Source organism: Cygnus atratus, chromosome 17 (genome assembly GCF_013377495.2).
Source record: "Cygnus atratus isolate AKBS03 ecotype Queensland, Australia chromosome 17, CAtr_DNAZoo_HiC_assembly, whole genome shotgun sequence".
Taxonomy (NCBI): Eukaryota; Metazoa; Chordata; class Aves; order Anseriformes; family Anatidae; genus Cygnus; species Cygnus atratus.
The window spans coordinates 13,398,145-13,422,195 of record NC_066378.1 but is presented as its reverse complement, the minus strand read 5'-3'; the positions used below and the strand labels follow the sequence as shown (position 1 = coordinate 13,422,195).

General features: G+C 46.6%; 1 protein-coding gene across 6 annotated transcripts; it reads right to left on the bottom strand.

The window, feature by feature from the left end:
• Positions 1-1,030: 1,030 nt before the first annotated feature.
• On the bottom strand, positions 1,031-24,012 carry MAPKAPK5 (MAPK activated protein kinase 5). 6 transcript variants are annotated; one of them, XM_035565722.2, is made up of 15 exons: positions 23,775-23,943; positions 20,469-20,542; positions 19,194-19,269; positions 18,004-18,101; positions 16,418-16,526; positions 12,979-13,074; positions 11,675-11,755; positions 9,990-10,177; positions 7,647-7,767; positions 6,833-6,963; positions 6,064-6,185; positions 5,583-5,687; positions 4,423-4,516; positions 1,298-1,395; positions 1,031-1,091 (listed from the first exon to the last, which is right to left on the bottom strand). In XM_035565722.2, the coding sequence occupies exons 1-15, from the start codon at positions 23,808-23,810 to the stop codon at positions 1,048-1,050; spliced, it is 1,473 nt and encodes a 490-aa protein (XP_035421615.1). In that variant the 5' UTR covers positions 23,811-23,943; the 3' UTR covers positions 1,031-1,047. The 6 variants fall into 6 exon arrangements, 5 of the variants coding, with proteins under 5 accessions (XP_035421615.1, XP_035421617.1, XP_035421620.1 ...); XM_035565724.2 differs by lacking the exons at positions 1,031-1,091; positions 1,298-1,395 and adding exons at positions 1,900-2,582; positions 13,707-13,796; XR_007708949.1 differs by lacking the exons at positions 1,031-1,091; positions 1,298-1,395 and adding an exon at positions 1,900-2,582 and having other exon boundaries at positions 4,423-4,890.
• Positions 24,013-24,051: the final 39 nt, after the last annotated feature.

Below are 24,051 nucleotides of genomic sequence, written 5' to 3'. Positions count from 1 at the left end.
ATGAAGTCTTTCTTCTGCCTGAGGTGAATGGTATAATTTACCCCCTGAATGCTGATGACGTAGGACACGCTGTCCCGGCTGGCTTTCCCTGCCTTGGGGCCAAGTTTCCTTGGAAATACTATCTCGTAGGATGTGCTGCCCCAGGTGGGCCGGGGGCTGCAGTCTCCACATGGCAGCAGGAGCCCCAGGAGCAGGAAGCAGCCCAGCACGAGGAGAACCCTGCTCCCCATCAGGAGACACCTTGGCACGACCCACGGCTGCGTCCGGCTGGAGCCACGGCCACTGGCACGGGGTGGGAGGCGAAGCTGAGCCGTTCTTGGGGCTGGCGGCCGGCTGGAACGGAAGGGCCTGAGGAGAGGCCGTTTCTCCAGCTCCACTTTGAACACAAACATTCCACGGGGAGGACAGGAGCTGCGCTCCAGGCACCAGCAGGAGCAGCATCCCGTTAAATACCATCCCATCCCACCGCTAAGAGCCTGCTGCGCCCTGCTTGGGCTGACCCCGTTTGCTGAGAGCGCGACGAGCCAGTGCTGCTACAGCAATTTGGTTAAAAGGGGATTAAGCCTTCCTAAGTGGAAAGCAACAGAAGATTACCAGGAAAACAACGAGGATTTGGTTGCTAATGGGTTCGGTGCAGGGTGAGAGCCTGCAGTGGCTGTTGACAGATATCCTTGCAGGGCACATCACTCAGCTGAGTGCTTGTCACCAAGTTTTAACCGTTCAAGGGAAGTTTCCTTGCTGGAAAGGGAGAGGCATACCTTGGGCCAGGCAACCTTCTTCTGTGAGTACAAAAGGGTCTTTTCTTCTACTTTTATAGAGCATTTGGCTGCCTTAAATACACCTGGGATACTTGGAAATTGTTCTCTCACTCCCCACCAGCCCGAACAAAGGCCAACCTACTTCTCACCTACCGGTTTCTCAGCAGCTGCCACTCCTGCCACAGTGCCCTGCCATGGTCGTCCTCCTCTCCTACAGACACCTGGAACGCTCTTGGCAGGATGGAGGAGTTGTTACACTCAACAGGGGGAATGTCATAAACACTAAGTGCTACTCGAGCTGCACAGACCAATTTCCTTCCCTGGAAGCTGTAGCTACAAGAAAAAAAAAACAACAAACATAGACCTTCAGAGGTTAACCTGCAGCAGCGGGGATGTCCTGCTGCCATCTAATGGCATTTAGAGACGCTTTTCAGGCTACGTCACCAGGCAGAGCACACGAATTCCTAGGGCTTTACCCAGCCTATCTTGTTGGATGCTCATTCACCTCAAAGAATTGTGTTACTGAAGCAAATGCCTACCAGCAGCGGTTTCTGATGGTGCTGAGGCAGCAAGGAGCACAGCAGCACAGCTCCGGGGCTCTGGGCACCACCGTCCTCTCCCTTCTGTGCTAAAGAGACTTGGGGACCAAAAAAAAGAAGCCAGTAACTTTTAAGTTTAGTAAAATCATTTATATACATTGATGCGTAATATTTACAATATAATACTGATCCGAAATAAACTAACATGGTACAGGTAACGCTGGAAAGGAGAAATGCAAACATTTTAATACACAGAAGTTAAACATGGCAGATGATGACAGATTCAGATTTCTTAAAGAAAAAACTGAAGTAATGACAGCAAAACTTTGACATGTTGCTATTTCCAATCAAAAACTCTTTCTCCTAGTCAAATTCTCCTAACCTTTCAAATATATACCTTAAAATAATCAAGTCACAGGAGAAGTCAGATATACATAAAATTTTGAAAAGGTCAAATGATTTCTGAGATTCTTGTCTTAAATAAAACTCTAAGAAAAAAAAAGCACATAGCTTTCCCATATCCTTTTAGTGTTTTTACAAAGAATGTCTTCTTTGTTCCCACGCAACTCTTCCATCTCAAGATATGTACAATATTCACAGTCTGCTGTAAAGCATCAGTAGATTTATTACAAACTAAAATGTTACATAATCAAGACAAGGTTATCTTGCATTTATGTCAACTGAAAAATACAAAACACAGGAAGAATAAAGTAAAATATAACTTTAAAATAAGTCAATTAGATCCATTCAAGTCTATTTAATTTTGAAATCTAAAACAACTTGTTTTCAAGAGTAAAATAATCAACTTTCTCATAGAAATAAAACCATTTGACCTCGAATTTTCAAATTGGATTTTCTTAAATCTGTCCCTCCCTACCTCCATTTCAGATCAGGCCATTCTTACTTCTCACAGACACTAAAATCAACAGTAAACCCATAAAACGCAGTTCCTCATCACAAAAGCCCTTAGAAATGCGACTTCCCTCCAGACACCAAAACACCTCACAGTCAATCACAAGTGTACCCACCTCACTACCAGTAACTGCTTGAAATGACTCTGTTGCGTACGTGCGGAGAGCATCAGGAGAGGAGGCGCACACAGATCCCGTCTGCTGATTTCTAAGCTGCCTTGGATGGCAGCGAGCAGCAGCTGCTCTCCCTCCAAGGTGCTCCCCACTGTACAAACCTCTCTTGGTACTGCAGAAGTAGGCTGAAGCCATGTCCCAAAGACCATTACACATCAGCGTACAAGCCTTGCTACTGTCATCGTTAACACTAGAGCAACCTGCCAGAGAAAAAAGAAGTCGCAGTGTGTTACACTCCGCAGTGCTCACAAGCTGCTTGGATCTCAGCAGACTGTGGCGTGGCAGTAGCCTGCTGAATGCACTGTGTTAACAATGAGAGTAGCTACAATCTGATCCATTTTTCTGCTCAGAAGTTCTGACTCCCCAGAAACTGCCAGAGTATCTTCCTCCTCAGAGGGTAGAGCTGCAAAGTGCTTTTGTAGGGAGTTTTCTGCACTCCCATTCAAACGCAAGAGATTTCCTTGCTCTCTATTTTCCATGCTTAAAAGTTCCCATACACTGAGATTTCCCAGAGGAAAAACAAACACACACACCACACAGATTTCAAGTTTAAAAGGAAATGATCTATACATTTCAAGATTGCATGGATGTTGACATGACCTGGAATTTAGGGCAAGGACAGAAATGCACATAGGGCCTGCAAACTTGCTGATACTACCAAGAAACGACAAATACTCTTGTCACCTGCTAATTCTCTACAGTTGTCAATGCATGTCAGTACACAAATATTCCATGTAGTGTCAGAAGTACAATTCTGGCTTATGCAAAAAACTCCCCATTTCCATCAGAGAAAGTGATGGTTAAATAGGGACTGTGGTTCTTACTGTGGAATAAATCAAGCATTGGAAAACTCTCAACAGGATTAAAAGAAAGCTGACAAGGTGCTGACGAAGAATGGGAAATGAAGCATCTCCTTCATGTAGAAAAACTAAGTTACTGCTTAAAAAATTTCATAGAAAGAGTCAGACACTGGTTTGCCATCCAAGCTAAAGGTTACAAGGAAGTCTGTTATAGAAAAAAGACAAAAAAGAACAAGGCTGGACTGTCGTAAGAGTAGATTGGGAGATTCATGGCTCAGGTTTGTAAATGTAAACCCAAAATTAACGAGCTATGAAATATAACAATAATGTTCAAGAGTCGTTACTAATAGCCCTGAATTGGCACTTCAGTCTGCAGACCAAACTCATTCAATGTCTGCACAGGTTTAGTACCAAAATATCTCTATAAAAAGCCTTCGACCAGTCTCAAAAGAAAGAAAAGTGTCAGAAGGTAGAAAACTAGAAATATGTACAGATTCTTTTCATTTGTTTGTTTCATTAAAATAAAAAAGCAGCTTTTGGAGCCAATGTTCCAGACTAGTGTAAGAATCTGCCCTGGGCAGCCTCATGGTCCAGGCAGCATAAGGACATGTGTCAAGGAGCAGCCCTGCATCTGTTGCTCCGCCAGGAGGAGCTCGAAGGCATCAAAGAGAGGGGGAGCTTGGACTCCAGATGGTGACACAAGAGAAGGATCACTGGTGGATTCACACAGCAGCACTATGACCCTTGCCAGGATGATCTCTTTCAAACAAGAGGACAAGTCTGAAAACAAAAGTTGGATCTTCTAGAGTGGAAAAAATAAGGTGGAAACAGAACTTCTGATCTGGGGACAAAAAAAAAAAAAAAAGACCCCACGCTTACTGTTGTCTACAGAAGATCCCATCATGAAAATAAAAATAACTTGTGCATAAGTAACTAGAACATTCTTTGATTCCGCCATTGAACGGTATGGTAAAAAGAGGAGTTTTATGCTGAATGGCCATTAAGCCTTAAAGTAGGTCCAAGGAAGATGGGTTACAGAAGAAAGAAAGAGGGCTACTGATCAGAACTGAAAAATGCAGCAAGCGTATGGACTCAGGTGCCCTTGGCAAGGCCAAGCACGCTCTTGGGTCATCTAGCGAAACAGAAGGCTATTTTGTTGCCTCTACATGAAGACTCAGAATTTAGGTGCAAAGGGTAGCTAGGAAGTTCGTATTTCACAGCACTGGCTTCAAGTACTTACTGAGCAGGGTGTTGAGAAACTGTGGCTGTCTTGTTCACATCTATAGTCACTGCAGCTGGCTGTATGTATAGCAGATGGAAGGCAGCTTCTGCAACTGGTTATTAAGAAAAAGAATGGTCTTTAACAATACAATTTGCCCCATCTGGGGGACTCATGATTAACAGTACGTAAGTGATCATATATACCTCAAGGAACTGAGTTTTAAAAAAATATTACAGTACCAATGATTTTTTGTATCTACAACTATACAGCATTTTCAAGCAGTATGGAAATTTCATGAAATAATTATGATTTATTAATTTACATAAAAATACTTTTTACAGTTAAAGAATAAATCTTAAATGGTAAAAAAAATAAGATTAAGAAGCTCCAGCTATTGAGAGTCATGGGAGTTTGTCTGCTCTTCAATAACTTGTTTTACTATTTCTGCCAGTTTTAGTCGATCCACTTTATCTGTGAATCCTCTGCCTGAAAGGAAAAGAAGAGGTAGTCAGCAGGTGCTGGGCACAAGGAGGAAAGTAATTATGGCTGGCATCGTACGCTGGCCGAACACAAAATACAGAGACACTTAGGACAACATTTGCAAGGCCACCAAATCAGTTAAGATCTCTAGTTCCATTAAAAAAGAGAACTTAAAAACTTAAATTAAAAATAAAAAGAAAAAAAATTAAGGAAGAGACATGGCCAAGCCTTGTGAACTTGGCTGGTGCCACTGCCCTGGTTTGTCACGGAGCCATCAGACACTCCCAAAAGCAGCTGGCCTAGTTTAATTCCATTTCCTCTCTAAATTGAATAGAAGAGATGTTGTGCTGACATAGATAAGGGCAGCAGCCTCCAACAGAAAGAGGATAATAAACAGCTGGAAGGAAACCAGCTCGGATCAGCTAAAGCACTTTCTGAAGTGATGATCCATCTGTGCTATTAAGTTCCCAAATGACTTGGTGCCTTTGAAAACTCTACCCTGAACCTCAAAGAGGAATTTTAAAGCAGAACTTCAAACCTCATTTCTAAAATAGCCATGTTGGAGAAGGGCTGAAACTGGAAACCTCAATCAGCGAGGCACAAACTCAAGTTTGTTTTCATTTCCATATAATAAGGTCCCTGCTCTCTCTCCTTCACTCTGCATTAGCACCACTCTGAATGAAAAAGGAGCTCCTCACCATTCCAGCTGAAGCTCTGAAGAGTGTCTCGCAGCAATTTACACTCCCGATTATATTTCCATGCCTCCTGCATCACTTCATTCAGCTTCTCATCTTCATTCTCTCCTGTTTAGGAGAACAAAGATGAACAGGAGGTTTGTCATTCTGCCTCTCAGCAACACTCAGAGCTTCAGTAAACAGCAACACCTACAGTTACTCCCCCTTGCTTCATGCAAACTAAGAAACTGGCTTGAAAGCAGACACTCCTGTCTCAAAGTTATTTTAACAGCTCCACATGTTACTGTTGGCACTAATTATTACACATGCACTAAAACTGGTGTCCACAGAAACAAGACAGACTAGGACGACAGGAGCTTTGTCTTCTTTTTGAAGAAGACAGCTCATCTATCCTTCTTCACTGCTAATCCAGACTGATCGTGAGGCACAGCACGAAGTCAGTGCCTTGCATATTTACGAATGTAACTTTCTTAAAAGTGGCAACCTTTACCAGCCTGCGGTAGAATGCACTGAGCAATCACATCTCTGAGCTTTTCCAGAGCCACATTGGAATCGTTACTTCCATTCTCCGGGTCATGGATGTAAACACCATCCTTCGGCTTAGTGCTGCAGAAGGACAAGGAGGAAACAATTACAATTGGAATGCAACTCGAGTCCATTACACGTTGCGTAACTGTACCAGTACAGCTCTCTCACTGTCTGGAGAGCTGTGAAAGAGAGACAGATTTAGCATTAATTATTACAATGTGCTGCATTATGAGACCGCTTTAAATATGAAGAAAAATAAATATTAATTCAAATTAATTGAAGGATAATTCTAAAATACATTTTTCTATTTTTCAGACAGGTAACCCAAAGAGAGGTTACTTTATTTTTTTTTTTTGGTAACATAAGTGTCAGATGTCAGGATCTGAAAAAAATCTTGGAATTCTTTAATTCTTTCTCCCAGTTTGCCCTTCCCTATTCAACGTGTGCCTCTTCTTCTCATAATGGATCTGTTCCACTGCCTGTATAATATAATAACGCTACTCCATCTCCTTCCTGCCTGCACTGGCAGATCTTGAAAGAGGCACTGTATTATTCTAGTATCACTTGAATCCAACAATCCACTTCAGCATGAAGAGTGTGTAAACCAAATCAGAAATTTAGGAGCATGGTTACAATTGAATGAACCCGTAACACACTTTAAGTCACTCTCCAGGCATCACAGCTGCCTACATCTTGATCTTTCAGAAAAAGCTTTAGAGAGTTACCCCAGCAATTTCCTTTTGCGCAGGATGGGGTTGTTGACGGAGTGAAGGGGTTTGAGACTGACTTTGAGGTCTTGGATTCTCATGTTCGCAAGTTGTTCTGCATGAGCCTGTTGTATCCCTGCAACCATTGCCTGGAACGAGAAGAGTTGTGCTTGATGTTATAATTAGCTCCTTTGGGAATTAAAGGACAATATATGGACAATGTTAGCCATGGACAGAAAGAATAAAGAAAAAAAAAGCATCAAAATCCTATTCATTTATCCTATCCATTTCAGAGATGTGTAACAAAAATTAGGCTTGCATTACACAAGACACGTTTAGAACTGCCATCACTGACTGTAGTAAAATATACCCCAACCTCACAGAGGCTGAACAGGACGAAGAATCATCCCTGTCTCATGTTCATACGCTTATGAGAGCTGACTGTACTCCTATTTGTGCAGCATTTAAAAAAAGCAAGGAGGGGTACTCATTTGCTTCTAATTCATGAGGTCATAGCTATAGTCAGATATAAAACATGGGGAAAAAAGAGCAAAGACCTACAGAAGAGTCCGCAGTCATTTTTACTGCCGTACTCTGTTTTCCACTTGTTAGCACAGAGCTGCTCCTTACTGACAGTCCTGGAGCTTCTCCTCCTGGCATGAACCTCAAACCAAACAGTTTCCATTTTCTTACAAATATCTCTGGCTCTCGTTAAAGCAGAAGGGAAGCTCTTTGTCTGCAGAACACTACGTGAAAGAAAACACTCAAACCACCCAGGAGATATCCAGCTCCTCTGTGCAACATTCCTGATAAAACGAAACATTGCTTAGACCTTGTCCATCATCAGCTGGGCAGAGGGTAGGATGTTATCAAGTGCCTCCGTGGAGTTGAGCCAGGGATGGTCCAGCACACCTTCAATGGTCAGCCGTTCCTCAGGTTTGACCTTCAGCAGCCTGGGAGAGGAGTCAATCAGTCCGTAAAGCGGTCATTGTTGATTTACAGCACGCTGCTCTGTCTGGGATCAGAGCACTTAGCAATCTCTAAACATTAGAGAGACCAAAAAAGAAACCACTCCTAATAACTAAAACACGAAGCTGACCCCAAGGCAGTCTGACTTTCTGTCAGCCTCACCGCCCCTTGCTGCAGTTGATACTGTAATGCTCGCACAGCTCACTCAGTTGTATTCAGCAACTCAGCGTAAAGACAGGCACTGAAGACCATTTTGGTAAAACTGTGCTCAGCTGAACTCTGTATTAACATCCTCCCATGTGGGAAATTACCTTCCAGATAAACTGGAAACAACACGCTCTGCATGACAGTCTCTATGCATACCAAGGACTCTGGGCAGGGCGAAGCAAGGCAAAGTTTCAAAGCTGGAAACCTGTTCTCTGAGTTAGCTGCTTTCACCAGGCAACCCCTTGGCTTTTTTCCTTTCTAAAAGCCTCAAGCAACAGATGCTTTGACGAGCTACAGCAACTCGAAATAAAAAGTGACATTATTCTGAAACCTCGGAAAAGCCCATGGAGTTAATTTTGACTGGAACGAGAACGTGGAAAGAGTTTTTGTGGATAACCTCACGTTCTCATGATAATCGTAACTGTTTAGTAAAAATAAGTAACATTTCACACAGAGCACTGACAAGTTGTTCCAAGTGTCTAAATCAGAAACAGAATGACTTGATGAGTTTGTCGCGCTTTCTCAGTGCTCTAAATCAGCTTCCTGGCTGCAGAGCAGAATTGTTTAATGCACCAAGGAAGTGGAAATAACTTTTACAAAATGTCAGCAGGACCACAGGCTAGCTCACAAATTTCACTGGCAAAGCCACGCTGCCAAACAGGTCGTCGGTTCAGAATTAATCCAAGACCCAAGACACATGCATTCCTTCTGCATCGGCTTTCAAAGTCCTAATCCATTCTCAAGCGCTCCAACTTGTAAAGCTTGAGGTCAGAAATCAACTCGACACGCCTGAAAGGAAGCGGTCACTTGAATGCAAAACGTGACCTCCAAAAGCAAGGCTCCACTCGAATAGCTGCATACATAAATAACGTGGAAAATCCTCCAAAATTCTCAACGTATTCCTGCACTGCAAACTCCAATTCAGACTCCGGACGGAAAAGACAGGCAGGCAGGAAAGGGAGCCCTGACAGCGTTCTTCAGAGAATCGAGTTAAATGAAAACAAGTGACAGCATTCCGCGAGCTGAGTTTCATGGCTATTTTAAAACACAATTACATCTTTTGACTGTTGACCTTGGTTTAACCAGAATTTTCACTGCAGCATAACCTGCAGTTTGTGTGTTGAAAGATTGCGGGCTCTCCTGCACTGCTATAAACAGGTCTCAGCACCCCTTCCAAACTGTGCTAAGTCCTTGGAGGCTTTACATTACATCAGAAAAGACAGCAACAGTTTTAAATTGTTTAACAGATTGATTTTTTTTTCTATTTATATTGCTTTTATCCTCCCAGTTCCTCTGGTGATGCAAACAAAGGCAGTAAGTCCCTCTTGCTTTAAAAAATGAAGTGAGGTCAGGACATTGCTTTCAAACAGGCTCACTGGATCACAACGTGTGAAATGCTTGCAATCGAGAGACGTGTATTGCATGAAAAAACAGCTCCCAGAACCTTTTAGAATAAAATATCAGTGGAAAACCTCATCTCGTAGTCTGACACCTTGTGACAGATCTTAACCCCCCTTCCCATGCTTCCTTCTCGACTCCTTTTAGGCTGTGTAGTGTGTGCACAGGCTTCTAAGGGACAGATCTACTGTACTCAGTTGTCCGGTTTCTATTAGGCCTTGATGCTAACAGGAGTTTAGACACCGCCACAGGAGATGCCCACGTAGAGCTGGCAGACGTGCCAGCCAGCTGCCTATATTCTTCTGAGGCAAGGCAGCGTACCCACTCCCTCCGCAGACTACGTGCACAGTACTCTAGCAACTTTAGACACGGGAAACATCAAAATTTGCACGCAACAGTTAGGGAGAAAAGAAAAGAGGGGGGAAAAATATTACCAAACTTCTTTCGTGTTGAACACAGAAACTTTTTCAGCTGTATGTTCTGCAGACAGTTTACCCCGCCCTTGGAAAAATAATCCCTTTGTGACCACGTACTTTTATGTGATTTTCCGATTTCTTAATACAAGCAAAGAGCAATACCACATTTTCCTCAAGCGACTCACTTTCGCACAATGTCTTTCGCCATCTCTGAGATCTGGCTCCACTCCTCCTCTGGAAATTCAAAACTCCCTGTCATGATCTTTTTCCGCATGTCCTTTGGAATTGTCCGACTGTGGTGTTTGGAGTAGAACGGAGGGTACCCACACAGCATCACGTAAATAATGACACCCAGGGACCACAAGTCACAGCTCTGAAAGCAAGGAAACGATCACTTGGGGGCGCGATTTGCAGCAAGCAGTGGTGTACCTACGTTAAAAGCTTTACACAACTCCCTACAAAAACAGAAGCACAGCTCAGCCTCCTCCTAAAGACCCATCCAAACACCTTTACAGACTTGCTCCTCCTCTCTCCTAAAGTCAAAGTTACATCAGAAATAAATTTTACTAAGTATTTTTCTCCCCATTAGCTGCTTTATGTTTTATCCCCTCCTTTAAGAGAAATCTACCAGTTTGCTATTTCTACCCGGTAATTTGTTTTAAAAGTGTATTTTAAAATATCTTTCTGGCAAATATATAAGCACACGATGCTGCCAAACCAAACTACTTCCAGCACCCAAGCTCTCTTGTTTACAGAGCACACTCCTGTAACGCTCTGCTATGCAGCAGTGAATTGCCTGGAAACAGGCAGCGTGTCAGGCACAAGCCAGCTGCGTGCTCACTGCATCTCTTGGGGTATCTGAACCCTTCCCTCTGACCGTCAGAACGTGAATAAGAACGCTACATAGTCTGAACCCTTGTCTCTGACCGTCAGAACGTGAACCAGGGCACTAGACAGTCACTTTTTTAAGAATGTGTGACTGAAATACTGAACACCATCAAACAAATGAGCTGCCAGAAATACTTGTTCAGAGAGGTCTGTAGCAAAAACTGTGGAGCTGAAGAGGCTCCAGAAGGTCCGGAGCTGCACAGCTGCTGACGCTGTGCTCTCAACTGCCCTCCACGCTCCCCTCCCTGCCCCGCACCAGTTACTGCATGTGAGGTACAGAACAGGCCCAGCTGGGGGTGGATCCAGCCAAAAAGCACCTCAGAAAAGAAGCTGAAAGCCAGACCCATTCCCACCTGGATCACCGTGTGTTCATGCAACACCAACGTGACCAAAGGAGGGAAGAGGGCCGCAGCAGCCCAGACTTCGACTGGACCCCATCCTTCAGCTCTGTCATCACTTGGTTTTGGCACGGTGCAGGCTGGGGCTGGAAGGCCTTGCTCTGACCCTGCTCAAGCAGCCGCAGTATTTCTTTCCTGCCAACACCAGCATTTGTGCGGCTGATCTTTCCTCCTCTCCTGGCTTGGGTTCCAGCCCTATCAGTCCTCCATGGGAACCCCGCTGGCTTATGCCAGTGCAAGGAGGGGCAGGAACACGCAGCCAAGTGCAAGGAGAGTCCTGAACTCCAGGCTCAGGTGACGGTGGAAAGCTGCCCAAGGGCAGATTTGGGGAGCTGAGGGGCTGGAGAGGTTCTGTGATGGGTTTACAGAGAAGATATTAATGTATCTTTAATGTACCTGTGTCATAGAGATCAAAACTTTATTGCTCCTGGTCATAACTGTGAAATTTGATGACAAAGTTTATTGTCTCAGGTGATAAACTGTGTCTATAAACTACATTTACAGCAGACACGCCTGTGGAGGGAAAAAAAAGCCAAAACAATATGCTTTAAAGATCTTGACATGTAGACTGTTTCATAGCTTACCTTGTTGTAAGTGTAAGGTGTCGGTGAGGTGGGGATAATACCGGATTTTTCTTTCTGATGTCGTCTTTGTGCCTCCAATACCTGTTGCAGTGAGAGGAAAAAAACTGCAAAATACACCTCATTTACAGATACCACAAACAACAATGCCTACGCCAAAGATGTCTCATCATTTCCCACTGGTGGATTTATTCTGGCTACTGAAGATTCTACCAAACTCAAACTGTTCTAAGAAAGACTGAAACTTACTACATGGGGGAAAACTCCACCTGAAATATTTTGCTACTTTAGGTGAAGCCCCCAGCTGTGCCTGAATTAAAGCAATTGCTCTCACCTGTTTTGTCCAAGAAGTTCTAACACCTCCATGCTTTGGAACTGGAATTTGAAGTGTGTTTGGCGGGTAACCCTAGCTCCAGAGATGTCCCTTTGTGCCTCCCCCATGAACAAATCAAGTCAAATTTGCCCCTCCCTGATCAAATCTGTGAGTTTCTACAAAAATCTACAGTTTAAATATACTTAGGAAAAAACTTTATATGCTCTTGGTAGCTGACTTAGTTTTAAAAACCCTATCTGTAGTGCATATGCCCTTCACCACAAAGCTCCAGCTGAGGAAACGTTCAGGGCACTCAGCTGTGGCTGCATGGTCTGATCTTTGCAGCTGCTCTTCCTAGTCAGTAAGGCTGCCGACATGCTCAGTACCATAATTAAGTATTTATCTGCCGTTTTATCATCTTTTCTTCAGGATTTCAACACAAAGCACAAAAGAAAAAGTGGGTAAAGCAGCACTACAAAAACCAGCCTGTCTGTAACTATAAATTATGTCCTAATGCATAATGACAAGGGGGCCAAGTCAAAGGATAACCCTCTGACACTGCCCCCCTTCTAAGCAATTGCCTTTACAGCACCTTATTGTCTCAGCACGGTCATTTTGAAGCTCATAACCTTGTGTGAGCCTGAGCTAGAAGGAGGACTGCGAAGCAGGGACTTTTCCAAACCAATTCCTTTAACGCTATAAGAGGCCAGTTTTTAAAATGCTGGAGTAATCTCACTGGTAGGAGTCAGGACTGGGAGAGTCGAGAGGCATCAGCAGGAAGTCAACACTAAGAGCTCAGTCTGGGAAATCTGCCTCGTGATCTCATCACTGTAGCACTCAACCTTGAAAGGTGGCTCCTATACATCTCCTCAAGATTCCTGCACCCAGAAGCCTTCAATAAGACAGCAAGGGCTTTATAAATTACATTTTTTTGAAGATACAGGCAATAAAGATCATTATCCCCCTGTAACCTAGAACTGTAATCATTCATTACCTGAGGTGCTACGTAATATGGAGTGAACTGTGGTGTCATCAAGTCACCTTGGTCTACTTTGGCAAATCCAAAGTCACACAATTTAACGGGTGCATCCTAAAACAAGGAGAAGAGGTTTCAGCATAAAATCAGTTTTTCTACCACATCCTTATGGCTTCCTACTCATCTTCCCTTTGCCACATGTATTCCTCTTTTATATTTATACCTTTATCATTCCACAAAGCAGCTAAAAGATGGTAAAATGATCTTTGCAACAATCATTTTTGTCTTCCTGGGTGCTCTGGACCAAAGCAGCCCCCTCTCAGCTTTGGAGAGCACTAAATGCATTGTAGGGAGGTCGCTGCGTATGCAGGGTGGTTATGAGCAGGAGAGGAAAGAAAGAGGCAGCATGGTAGCATGCTTCAGTCAAAGCACCTACACTGCACGTGTAAAACATCCTGATGACACGAGGGGGAGAAGTGGGCAAAGAGAATTTTCTCCTCATCCCAGCAGGATTCTGTGCTGAGGTGGAGAACCTGACCCACACTGAACACCAGCAGCACTGTTCTCGGATCTGTACTTGAGGCAGATCAGAGTATGGAAAAGCACGAAGCCAAAGAAATCGTTCCTTTTTGTCACCAAAACATTGCATTAATGATGGTTTACATTTTTAAGCTATTCTGAAAATCAACATTGAGCCATTTTACAGAATTCAGCAGTACAAAAAGAATATCACGTCTTAACCTTACCAAAGAGTTATCCTTGAAGAGGAGATTCTCAGGCTTGAGGTCTCTATGTGCAATGTTTAGTGAGTGGCAATGCTGCAAAGCCAAAGCTATCTGAAAAAGGGCACAATAAATCAACTACAATTACAGAACTCCTGCTTCAGGAGAGTTATTTTAGCTTGAAAAAGGACATTGCCGACACCGCTTAGGCCCCAACCTTTTTAATTCCACCTGGGTAGGATTCTCAGTGAAGACAACCCCGGCCATACAGAGCAATAGTGCAGGAAAGCGTGAGGACTGGGAAATGAAACCGACCGAGCTACTCAGTTTGCATTTCACTCAAAGCAAACGGAAAACAAAAGCTAAGTTATATTCGGCTTCCCAACCTCTTTAGTTTGACCAACTCAGGGCTTTGCCACAACCCCCAGAAGTGCAATGGATCACGACAGTGTCCCCTTATAAGCTGTGCCAGGCCTACAGGGCCACTAAACGTGCTTGCACGCTCTCCAGCGACAACATTCTGTTTAACAGTGAGTTCTTGCTTCAATATTTCTGCAAATACTTTATCGCATTTGTTACTGACTTAAGAGCCAACATTCAGGCAACGTTGTCCTTTAATTCTGGAAGGTAGTGCCTGCAGTTTATTCCTTTCATGTAGTACGACACAGAAATGCATTACTTGGTTCTTTGAAAGACAACTGCTTACGCTGCCATGGTTTAGAAGCCTGTAACCTAGTCGTGAAAGCTCTGCAGACCGTACATTTAAAAGTGCAATCAATTTAAAGAAAAACAAAGCATAAATACTTAAATAGCATTACTGAAGGAAAAGTAAGGCAGAGCCCCACAACCCTTATTTAGAGGTATTCCTGCTGGAGGATTGTACCCACACACAGCACCCTGGGCAAAGCGCTGAGCCCGTAAAACACTGCAAATGACTGTGACGGAAGAACTCCAGTGTTAACGCAGCTCAGGAACAAACACGAGCACACTCAGATAAAACGAGGTTGCCTCACAAGGTTTTAACTATTATTACTGGGTACAAGGAGCTAAGATCTGTAGTTGAAGACAGCTGTGAAGAACCACCAGGTGAAAGAATAAGGCTTTAATGTCTCTTCCAAAGTAAATTTGTATAAACAGTAATGCAAAGAGTTACTTGGCACGTGAATACCTAAGCGCACACAAAATCATCATTCAATTCAGATCTCATCTTTTTACATAGCTTTACAAGATTTTTCCAACAGGTTAATCCTAGAAACTGCCTTGCACTGCCAAAATCAAATCCCTCAAAAGACATGGCAATAAACTGTCAAGAGCTCGGTAATTCCTCCTAATTTCTTTGCTGGATGCAGCCAAAGCGGTAACGGCACAATTAGCATTTCATTAGAAAACTCAAAGCACAGGACAGAAAATTAAGACGAAATGATGGGGCCCTCCATTTTGCCTCAGTACCAAACATTATCTCCCCAGCTTAGGGGGAGGCAGGAGATCAGGATAGGGGTATCTTCATAAACAATCGTGTCAATTTACTTCAAATGCTGTGAGATCTCCTTTCAGGTTCTCTTTCCTTCATTCCCTGCAGTGACCACTGGTGTGGGAACAGGATATTCACTGCCTCGTATCTGCAACAGAGTCTCTCACCTACAGTTTGTAAATCTTTTGTTAGGAACGTCACTACCACCTCTGCAAGAAGCACACGAAGGCAACTCGGGCCCTCAGTTCATGCTGGGGTGCCGATTCCTGCGCATAAGAAAGGGCGCAGCCATTCTGACAGCAACATCTTTATGCCTTGTGGTTCCTTGCAGGAACGTGCTGCTCCTCTGCTGGGGCTCCCTGGAGAGGACATCCCAGCACGCACCCACACCGCCTCTCCTGCAGCCTTCCCACTAACCCAGGCTCCCTGGCTGGCCACCACAAGTCACCCAACAGCTGGGAGAGGGAACAAGCCCACCTGGAACCGAGGCAAACTGACACTGAACCACTGCACTGAGTCCCCCAGAGACCCTTCTGCCTGCTCTAGCAGCGTAAGGTGCTCACAGCCAAGCCACAAACAGCCTATGGACACCCAGTAAATATCGTGGAGCCTCTAAAAACACAGCTTTCAAGAATGAGCTGCCTAAAGAAACGGAGAGGGAAGAAGGAAAGCAGAACAAAGAGCACAGAAAACATGAGCTATAGCTATAGGATCCTTTAGGGACCTGACGTGACAGGCAAAAAACCAACACACAAAACCAAACAGCACCCAGGTTCCAAACCACCAGCCCAGGGCACACGAGCGTTACTGCCTGCACTGCCCCACCCGAGGGGCGAACGAAACGCTCAGACCGTGGCGTGGCCAAGAGCCATTCCCAAACCGGAGCTCAGGAGCCTCGCGTTATCTGCTGAGAGCCTGCGGAGGATCGGAGGCAACGCTTTGAGAACAACAGCGAGGCATACAGCAGGAAGATTGTGAGGGAAGAGAGTTCTCTGCGTTCTGCAGACCACGTTAGGAAAAGCAAAGCTAAGGACAGCAGAGACATCAGGGTCCCAACCCAGCAGAGCTAGCCCACACCTTCAGATTCTTTGCTTCTCTTAAAACTCTGGCATTGTCAGGTTATAACAAAGCAGGCAATGATCGTTGGATCAGAACGGAGGATTATTTTAGCTTCCTTTTTCCCCACTCCCCCCGCCCCAGGAAATTGTTAAATACTTTAGCCATTATCATTCATGGGTTCGCTTATACATGGATTATGACTTGCCTGCTTTGTTACTTGGCTTGCTTGCTTCTCAGTAAAGTGCCGGTGCTGGCTGATTCTGTGAAATAGCTCTCCCCCTTCCATCATCTCCATTACAATTAGGAGCCGAGCCCTGTTTAAAAGCATTTCATGTCGTTACATTAAAAATAATCAAAAAAAAACCAAAACATAATTGCTAAGCTAATAATGCACACTTCGTATCTACTGATGCAGGCCAAAAGAGACACATACACTTGCTGCTTCTACAGTCGTTCTAGCCATTTTGGGGCAGTAGTTTTGACTTTAACCACGCAAGCTGCAGGACTTTCTGGCTCCCAGCACGATCCGACGCACTGATGGTCAGCCAGGAGCCTGCAGTTTGCTCTCCGTGCTGGGCTCCCACCTCCAGCTGGAGCAGACACCGAGGACGTCTACGTGGATGCATTCAGACAGATGCAAGCTCCACTGCGGCTTCCCACCGGTGAGCCAGTCTGGGCCTGGAAGCCATCTAGACACATCGGTGTGTCATCTGCTCTCAGACAATAATAGGGCAGGCAGAGTCTTGCATTAAACACGTTAAACAGCTTCCAAACCCGGGCTGGCTGAGAGCACAGCCTGCACCCGTCTGCGCCCATCCTCGCAGACGCACCAGCTTGCCTAGCTAGCTGCCTAGGTGCTAACCGTGCTCGTGGCAACTGAAAAGCAGGAGGTCAAGAGTAATCCTCGATGCTTTTGAGTCTGGACACTCTGCTGCACCTCCCGATTTCAATTTGCAGCTCTACTGCCATCATTGTGAAGGACAGGGAATAGGAAGTGTGGCGATCCTCAAGAAACTAACTTCTAGTACTCACCACACAGCAAAATCATCAGACTAAAACAGGTCTCGGGTCTTTATTTCTCCCAGCTATCCCCCCCTGCCCCAGCTAACAACCAATATGAAGACTTCTTTTATCCCAGGCCACATTAACGTATGAAAAATCACGTGTCTGGTTCACGTTTTGCAATGTTTGTTTCAAGCAGGACGATGTATTAGGGTTTACAGGGCAGCACCTGGTATTTTGAGAAACAATTCTTCCTTTGTTTTGTTTTTAAAGGAAGACTGGCACTGTTTTCCGCTGTCTCACCATCATATGAAAGGATCTCCCTTAGGATTCCAGGTAGCAACAAAAGTTGCAGCTCCAATCCTGCTTTAACAGTGCTTTGAAAGCAGAAGGACCCTGAAAGGTTACAAACAATTCAATTCAAGCTTCTAAAGTAATACTGAAGCAGGACAGAAGCTGGAAGCTATTTTATCCTCTCAGACAATGCAGGTATCACAGACTGGATCAATGGAAGACCTAAGAAACGAAGGCGTATTCAAAACCAGCACTGAAGGACGCAAATTCATTTAAATATGCAAAGGCTTGGGCATCGAGGGGGAAGGGTGGTGATGGGTAATAAGTGTTGCGTAGCCTGAAGTACAAATATCATGTCTGGAAAGCTCCATAAATGTTCATTTTGGTTACACGGTGATTAGGGGAAAAAGAAAAAAAAAAAAAGCCAACTCCACTATACCTTGGCCTAAACATGGAAAGCAAGCTGTGGGAGTGAATCACCCTATGTAATCTTACCTTGGGCTGGATTCATGTGGGAACTGCACACTGTTAGCATAAACTTCAATAATTTGAACAATATTGGGATGTGTTGCACACATCATGTGCAGACGTACCTTGAAGAGAAGGGAAGAAACGTTACTGTACGCAGCGACGCGCCCGAGCAGCTCTGCCCCCCTCTGCCCAGCACTCAGGAGCCCACCTGTGGCTCTGCTGCGCTCAGCACCACTCACACGCAGTTTAAAACTGCCCTTCAGTCATTCAAAAAATAAGAAACACCCCCAAGGATTTATATAGGTGACCAGCAGCCATTACACCGCTCAGACTAAGACATTTCAAGGTAGGACTAGCCTTAAAGCTGCAATAAAAATATGATTTCAACTGACAAGTATCTGGAAATTCGTTAATAAAACCTGAAATTCCATAATCCAACTGCTTTTATGGCCAAGTGGACTAGGCTAGCACTCGGGACACACGGAGCCTCATCTGTTCAGACTCGCTGAAGCAGGGACCTCAGGAATTCCACCCCATTTAAAGCTACCCGGACGGCCAGGTCAGGGCAAGGTCTGATGCTCCTTGTCTACCAACTTTTTTTCCCACGGGAATTTTAAATGAGAACTTGCTCCCCAACAGGAAGCGGAAATTGCTTAAAACTTTGAGGACAATAGTGACCGTTTCTTCACTGTCATGAAAACTTGAACCAACGCCTGTCATTCTGAATGGACTGACAGCTGACGCCTTGGCACGTCAGCCACAGAAAGTCACAAACAGCAGCGGGGAGCTTAGTTACTTTCTCACATTCAGCCAAACCCGTACAATTTAGAGCGCAACTTGAGGCATTCTTGGCAATTCTTACGGTACTGGCATCCGAGAGCGATGTATGGAAACAGAATTTCTTCTAAACTATTGATGTTACGTTGCGCGGGACATGGAGAACTCGAGCTTCGAAATGCAGCTCTACAGGTTCTTTTTGTGCAAACACAGCTCACACCCACGGCAAATTCAGGGCCAGAAACCACCCCCCCCCGTGTTTCACCCACCACCTCGTGCTCCAGGGACCGAGCGCAGCGAGCCTGGAGGACCAAAGGGGAGGAATCCTGCGCAGCGGGATCCGCAGAGCGCGGGGTTTGGAACCGCCGCAGCCGTTCCCCGGAGGGGAGAGCCTCCGCGGCGCGTCAGAAGGCAGGCAGTACAACCGGGAACCGTACCTCATTTCTAGCTTTTGGACGATCGAGAAGGATTTTCAGTGCAAAGCGCTCCTGAGAGGATTTTTTCACGCAGACTCTGGTATTACAGCAATAAAATCATTCAGTCAGCAGGGGTGTTAACGAGACACTTCAAGCAATTGATCTGCAGCTACGAGCTTGCTCTGCGCACGGAAATTAACAGGAGTACCCACGGTCTGCAACGTACAGGGCACCTGCCTCCATGTCCCAGCCCGAAAGCCTCGGCTTTCGGCCCCCCACGCAATCAGGCACGTTATGCCTGACACAAAGCTCTGTTTTGAGCAGCACAAAGAGAGAACTCAGAGCAACTGCGGGCGAGCTGAAGGCACTCCGTCCACTCAACGTGAGGAGCCACTTTTGACGGAAAAAACCCCAAACCCCACAGTGGCAGCCTGAGCATCCCCGGTGGAGGACGCAGCCTGCGATAAATAAAGCGTTTCTGAGTGGAAATCCTCGTTTTGGCGGGGCCACCAACTGTGCCGCACGCGGTTTTTTCCCTCTTTCCCCCATTTAACGCTAACAATTGAGCTGCGCCAGTGGAGAGGGCCCACACGTTAACGGGCAGCGAGCAGCACCGAGAACAAAGGGGTATTTTCATAAAGATCACAGGCAATGCAGCAGCAGAAAATGGATGAGGAGAGAGCAACTGCCTCGACAGGAAGACGAATGGTGGCAGCAGACAATCGCCCTGCCGAGCGCCCAGACATTTGTTTCCCGGAGCTTGAGCGCAAATCCCTGCTCCCAGAAGGCAGAGAGCTCGTCGAAAAGGGAACGTGTTTTGTTTTACAGAAAGCACCCGGTGCCTGCCGCGGTTAGAAGCCCAGGGCGGGCAGGCCCGGTGCTGGGCGCGGAGCTGGTGGCGCTACCTGCCTGGGCCTCGCGCGATGATCTGATAAACCAGCTGGTAAAAATAGCTGCAGCCCCGAGTGACGACACCGGGGCAGACCTTTGCACCGCCCTGGCAGGGGCAGCAGGAGGACGAAGGTGTCTGAGCAGCGCTTGCTGGCGCCGTCCTCTCGCAGCCGATTCCCGTGGCTGCCTTGCTTCAGGAGCACGGCAGCGAGACGGGAGCAAGCCGAATTCGTTCCTCGGCCGTACCCAGTAAAAGCCAACGCCTTGCTCACACACCCACCGCGACCCACGCGGAGTGCACGGACATTTATTTGCTCAGAAGGAGCCTTCAGCGCCATCACAGCACTCTGCTGTTGGCTTCTCCCCGGCTGAGAGCACAGAGAGACCTGCGGCGCGGCGCCTTACCTAACGGGACCGCTGATCCCAGCTCCCAGCTTCTGCGTCCAGTTAATGTTGTACTCCTCTAAAATGGACGTTTCCTATGCGAGAAGGAGAAGAGGGAGGGAGAAGAGAATGAAAAAAAAAATAAATTACTGAGTCCCATCCAAAAAAACCAGCTCAGCAGACCTGATTTGCAAGATAGCAGAGCGCAGAAAGAGCCTGGGTTTTGCTTCCCCAAGGGGAATTAAGCACAAGTGCAAATGCTCACAAAGTAACGCAGTGTATCTCGGCACAAAATGGGCTCTGTGCTGCGGGGACTGCTCGCCCCAGCACTTTGAGGCAGGATTACTGAGAGCAGCAAACAGGACCCTGTGGTTTTAACAAAGAAACATATAAAGGGCACTTTAAGAGTTGGGAAGGGAAAAAGCAGCTTTCTGCCTAGAAATGAGCAATCGCAAATTAATACCAAGGCCCAATTTCATCATTTTTACGTACTTTTGGGTCATACACTAAAAAGGCAAATCACTTTTCTGTATTCTTCGGGTTTGCAAACCTTTGGCATCACGCTACTGCACATACAACGCCACGGGACTAGTTTTGGCTTGTCTGATAACGAGCCGAGCTCCTGTTCGTAATCCTTTTGTCCAAATCCACGCGAACAGGGCTCGGCTTTGTTACGACACAGCCCGGGCGCTGCCACGCTCCAACGCGTCCCCGCGCGGGCCGGGACCGCGGCGGCACAAACTGGAGTCACGGCGTAACACACGCCGCAAAACTCCGCATTCGTGCTTCTATCAGCGTTGCTACATGCGTCGAGAAGCAGCTTTCAGAAAGGTGCCTGCTAAATCCCAACAGGAGCAGGCGGTAGCAAGAGCTGGCACCAGACGCACGGGGAAAAAAACGAAGTTGCCCGCCCGCAAAGCAACCTCCTGCAGGTCAGCGCTCCCCCTTTCCTTCGCTTTCCTTCACAACCTGCAGTCCTTCGGAGGGAAGCTGATATTTAAGGCAGTACCTGAAGGGGTTACAGAGGGTAAAGGCAGAGAGGAATGGGAAAATTCATTTTTGATGCAGTCTGCAGTGGGCACTGCGTAAATCGTAAGTGACCAGCGGGAGAGGTGGAAAGGAAGAAGTTAAGGTTTGCTTTTAACTGGAGATTTTTGGAAGGGTTTTAAAAGAAAGGGGAAGAAAAAGAAGAGTGGATCATACATGGTTTGTTGTTTCCAAGTAGAAGCACACAGAAACTTTCTCTTATCAATTTAATTAACACGAATTTTACCGACTTGTGACAGGCATGTAAGGGAAAAGCCGATTTAAGTTTCCCGCTATTCAGACGCAGAACTGAAGGCATTACAGTTCGAATGAAAGCAGTTTCAGAAAAGCATTACTGAGCAGAGAAAGGCTTCTTCCAAACCGTCGAGCACTTTCTCATGCACGTGTTTTCAAGCTCAGGCTCATCTGATTTTTGAAGACAGCCAGCCTGCTGAACGGGTGAAGCAATGCTGAAGTGCTCTGGAGAAACACCACGGTTAAGCGATAACCAGTTAGGTTTTTACAGCAGAGCTTGGAAGTCTGCTGCTCCTGTTCCAAAACCGAAGAAGGGCTTTGAAACCACCTGCCCCGCAGCTGTATCCACCTTTTCAGCTGCACAGGTTGGATTAAGAAGAGATCCCGTCCCCACACACAAACCCAATCTGGGCAAAACAGTTTCTGCTACCTCGTGCCCCTTCTGCTACGGCACAGAGACCGTTTTATCCATTTCAGCGAGGCACAACAAAGACGATGATCGGGAACTGGGAAGCGTGTGCTCTCTGAGTCAAATGACGTGAGAATAAGACCGGGCAGTTCTCAGCTCCTGAGGGACAAGTTCGATTACCACAGATCCGTTAATTTTTAATACAGGATAATTTATTTCCTCTTTCATATTCTGGGCATTCACTGTTGTTTTAAGTAAAAAGCCAACTTTTTTTTTCCCCCTGCATTTTTATGAGGATTCCAATCCTCACACAAAAGTAGCTTTAGAATTTGGCAGTAAAAACGAATGATCTGGTAATGAAGAGACACTATTCACCGTTCCTAGTGACGTGAAATGCAGTATTTGAGAACTTTGCTGTTCATCAGTGTAGAGAATTGCTTACATCTCCTCCTCCCTCAGAGGCAAGAGCTCCAAATCTAGCATCAAGGCTGTACGTTGATGCGAATCAGCATGGGTTCACAACATTCAAACTGCATGAAATATTTCCAATGTACGGATTAAAAGCTGCTCTCCGAAAACGTCGACGTTTATTTCATCTAGCAAGCCTGAACGCCTTGCCGTTTCCTTCAGGATGCAGGTGGAAAGGAACTTTACACCTCGGGTTGCATGCCAAGATCACCCCTCACATTAATTTCCAGCGGGCAAAAGGAGTAAACTAATTTAAAATACATTCGATTCCAAAAAATTAATGGGAGCAAAAAGGGCTGAGCTCTTTTCAACAGCTCAATTCCTTCTCGTTAAGCTCAGGGCACCCAGCGCAACGTCTCGAGCTTCCTCCCAGGCCGTCAGCGATCCGGGCCCCGGCAGCCTGAAAGCTGGCCAAGGCGCTTCCCCGCTTCCACCGAGTACCGGGGGAAAGTTGGAAATAAAGTATAATAATAACCAAACAATAACCAGGTATTTGTGAAGCAGAGAACTCTGTGTTATGCCTGAAAGGGCTAAATTGTGTTCTGGACTCAGACTACGCCTAAAACCCCAAAACACTTCCCAGGATCTGATCTCAATCCGGACCCCTCTGAACTGAGAGGGGCAGGGGGCAGGTACAGGACCATGCCTGCGCATACGCAGCAGAGCGGGGTTTTGGGGTTGTTTATTTCTGCGAAGATAAAGGCGCAGTGGCAGGTAGCAGGGAAAGGAGGCAGACACCGATATGCGGGAAGTTTTTGTGTACGTCCTTTCGCAACCCATCTCGTCAGAGGAAGCATTTATTGACTTTATTTGCGTTTTTTGAGGCTCCTGGAGTCTGTGCGACAGCGAACGCTGTGCACAAGGCAAGGAGCCCCCGGAGAGCCTCCAGTGCCTCGCTTCCCTCTTATTTTACCTCAGAGCCGCCCTCAGCAACCCCCGGGAAAGGACCGGAGCGCCGGGGAAGCGCCGGGCTCCACGGGGGCCTCACCCCAACCCCGGAACGCCCGGAGCCGCGGGGCCCAAACACGGGGAGCCCGCACCTCACGGCCCCGGGGCTCAGCACCTCACGGCCCCGAGCACCGGGACGCCGGTCCCGTTCCCCCCCGCCCGGTGCCCGGTACCGAGCAGCAGGCCCAGCCGGGCCGCCCCCCCCGCCGCCTCCCCCGTACCTTGATCGTCCTGTCCATGTCGTGCTCCCCCGACATCCTCCCGCGGGGCCCAGGGGACGGGCACCGGCACCGGGGAACGGGCGGCGGAGGCGGCAGCGGGAGGCGGCGGCGGCGAGGGCCCGGGGGCCGCGCTAGGCCACGGGCAGCCCCGGCCGAGCTCCGCAGCGCCTCATCCCCGGCCGGGCGGGCCGGGGGCCGGCAGCGCCGCAGGGAAGGCCGCGGGCGGGCCCAGCGCCGCCGCTCAGCCCCGGAGCCGCCGCCCGCGAGCCAGGCATCG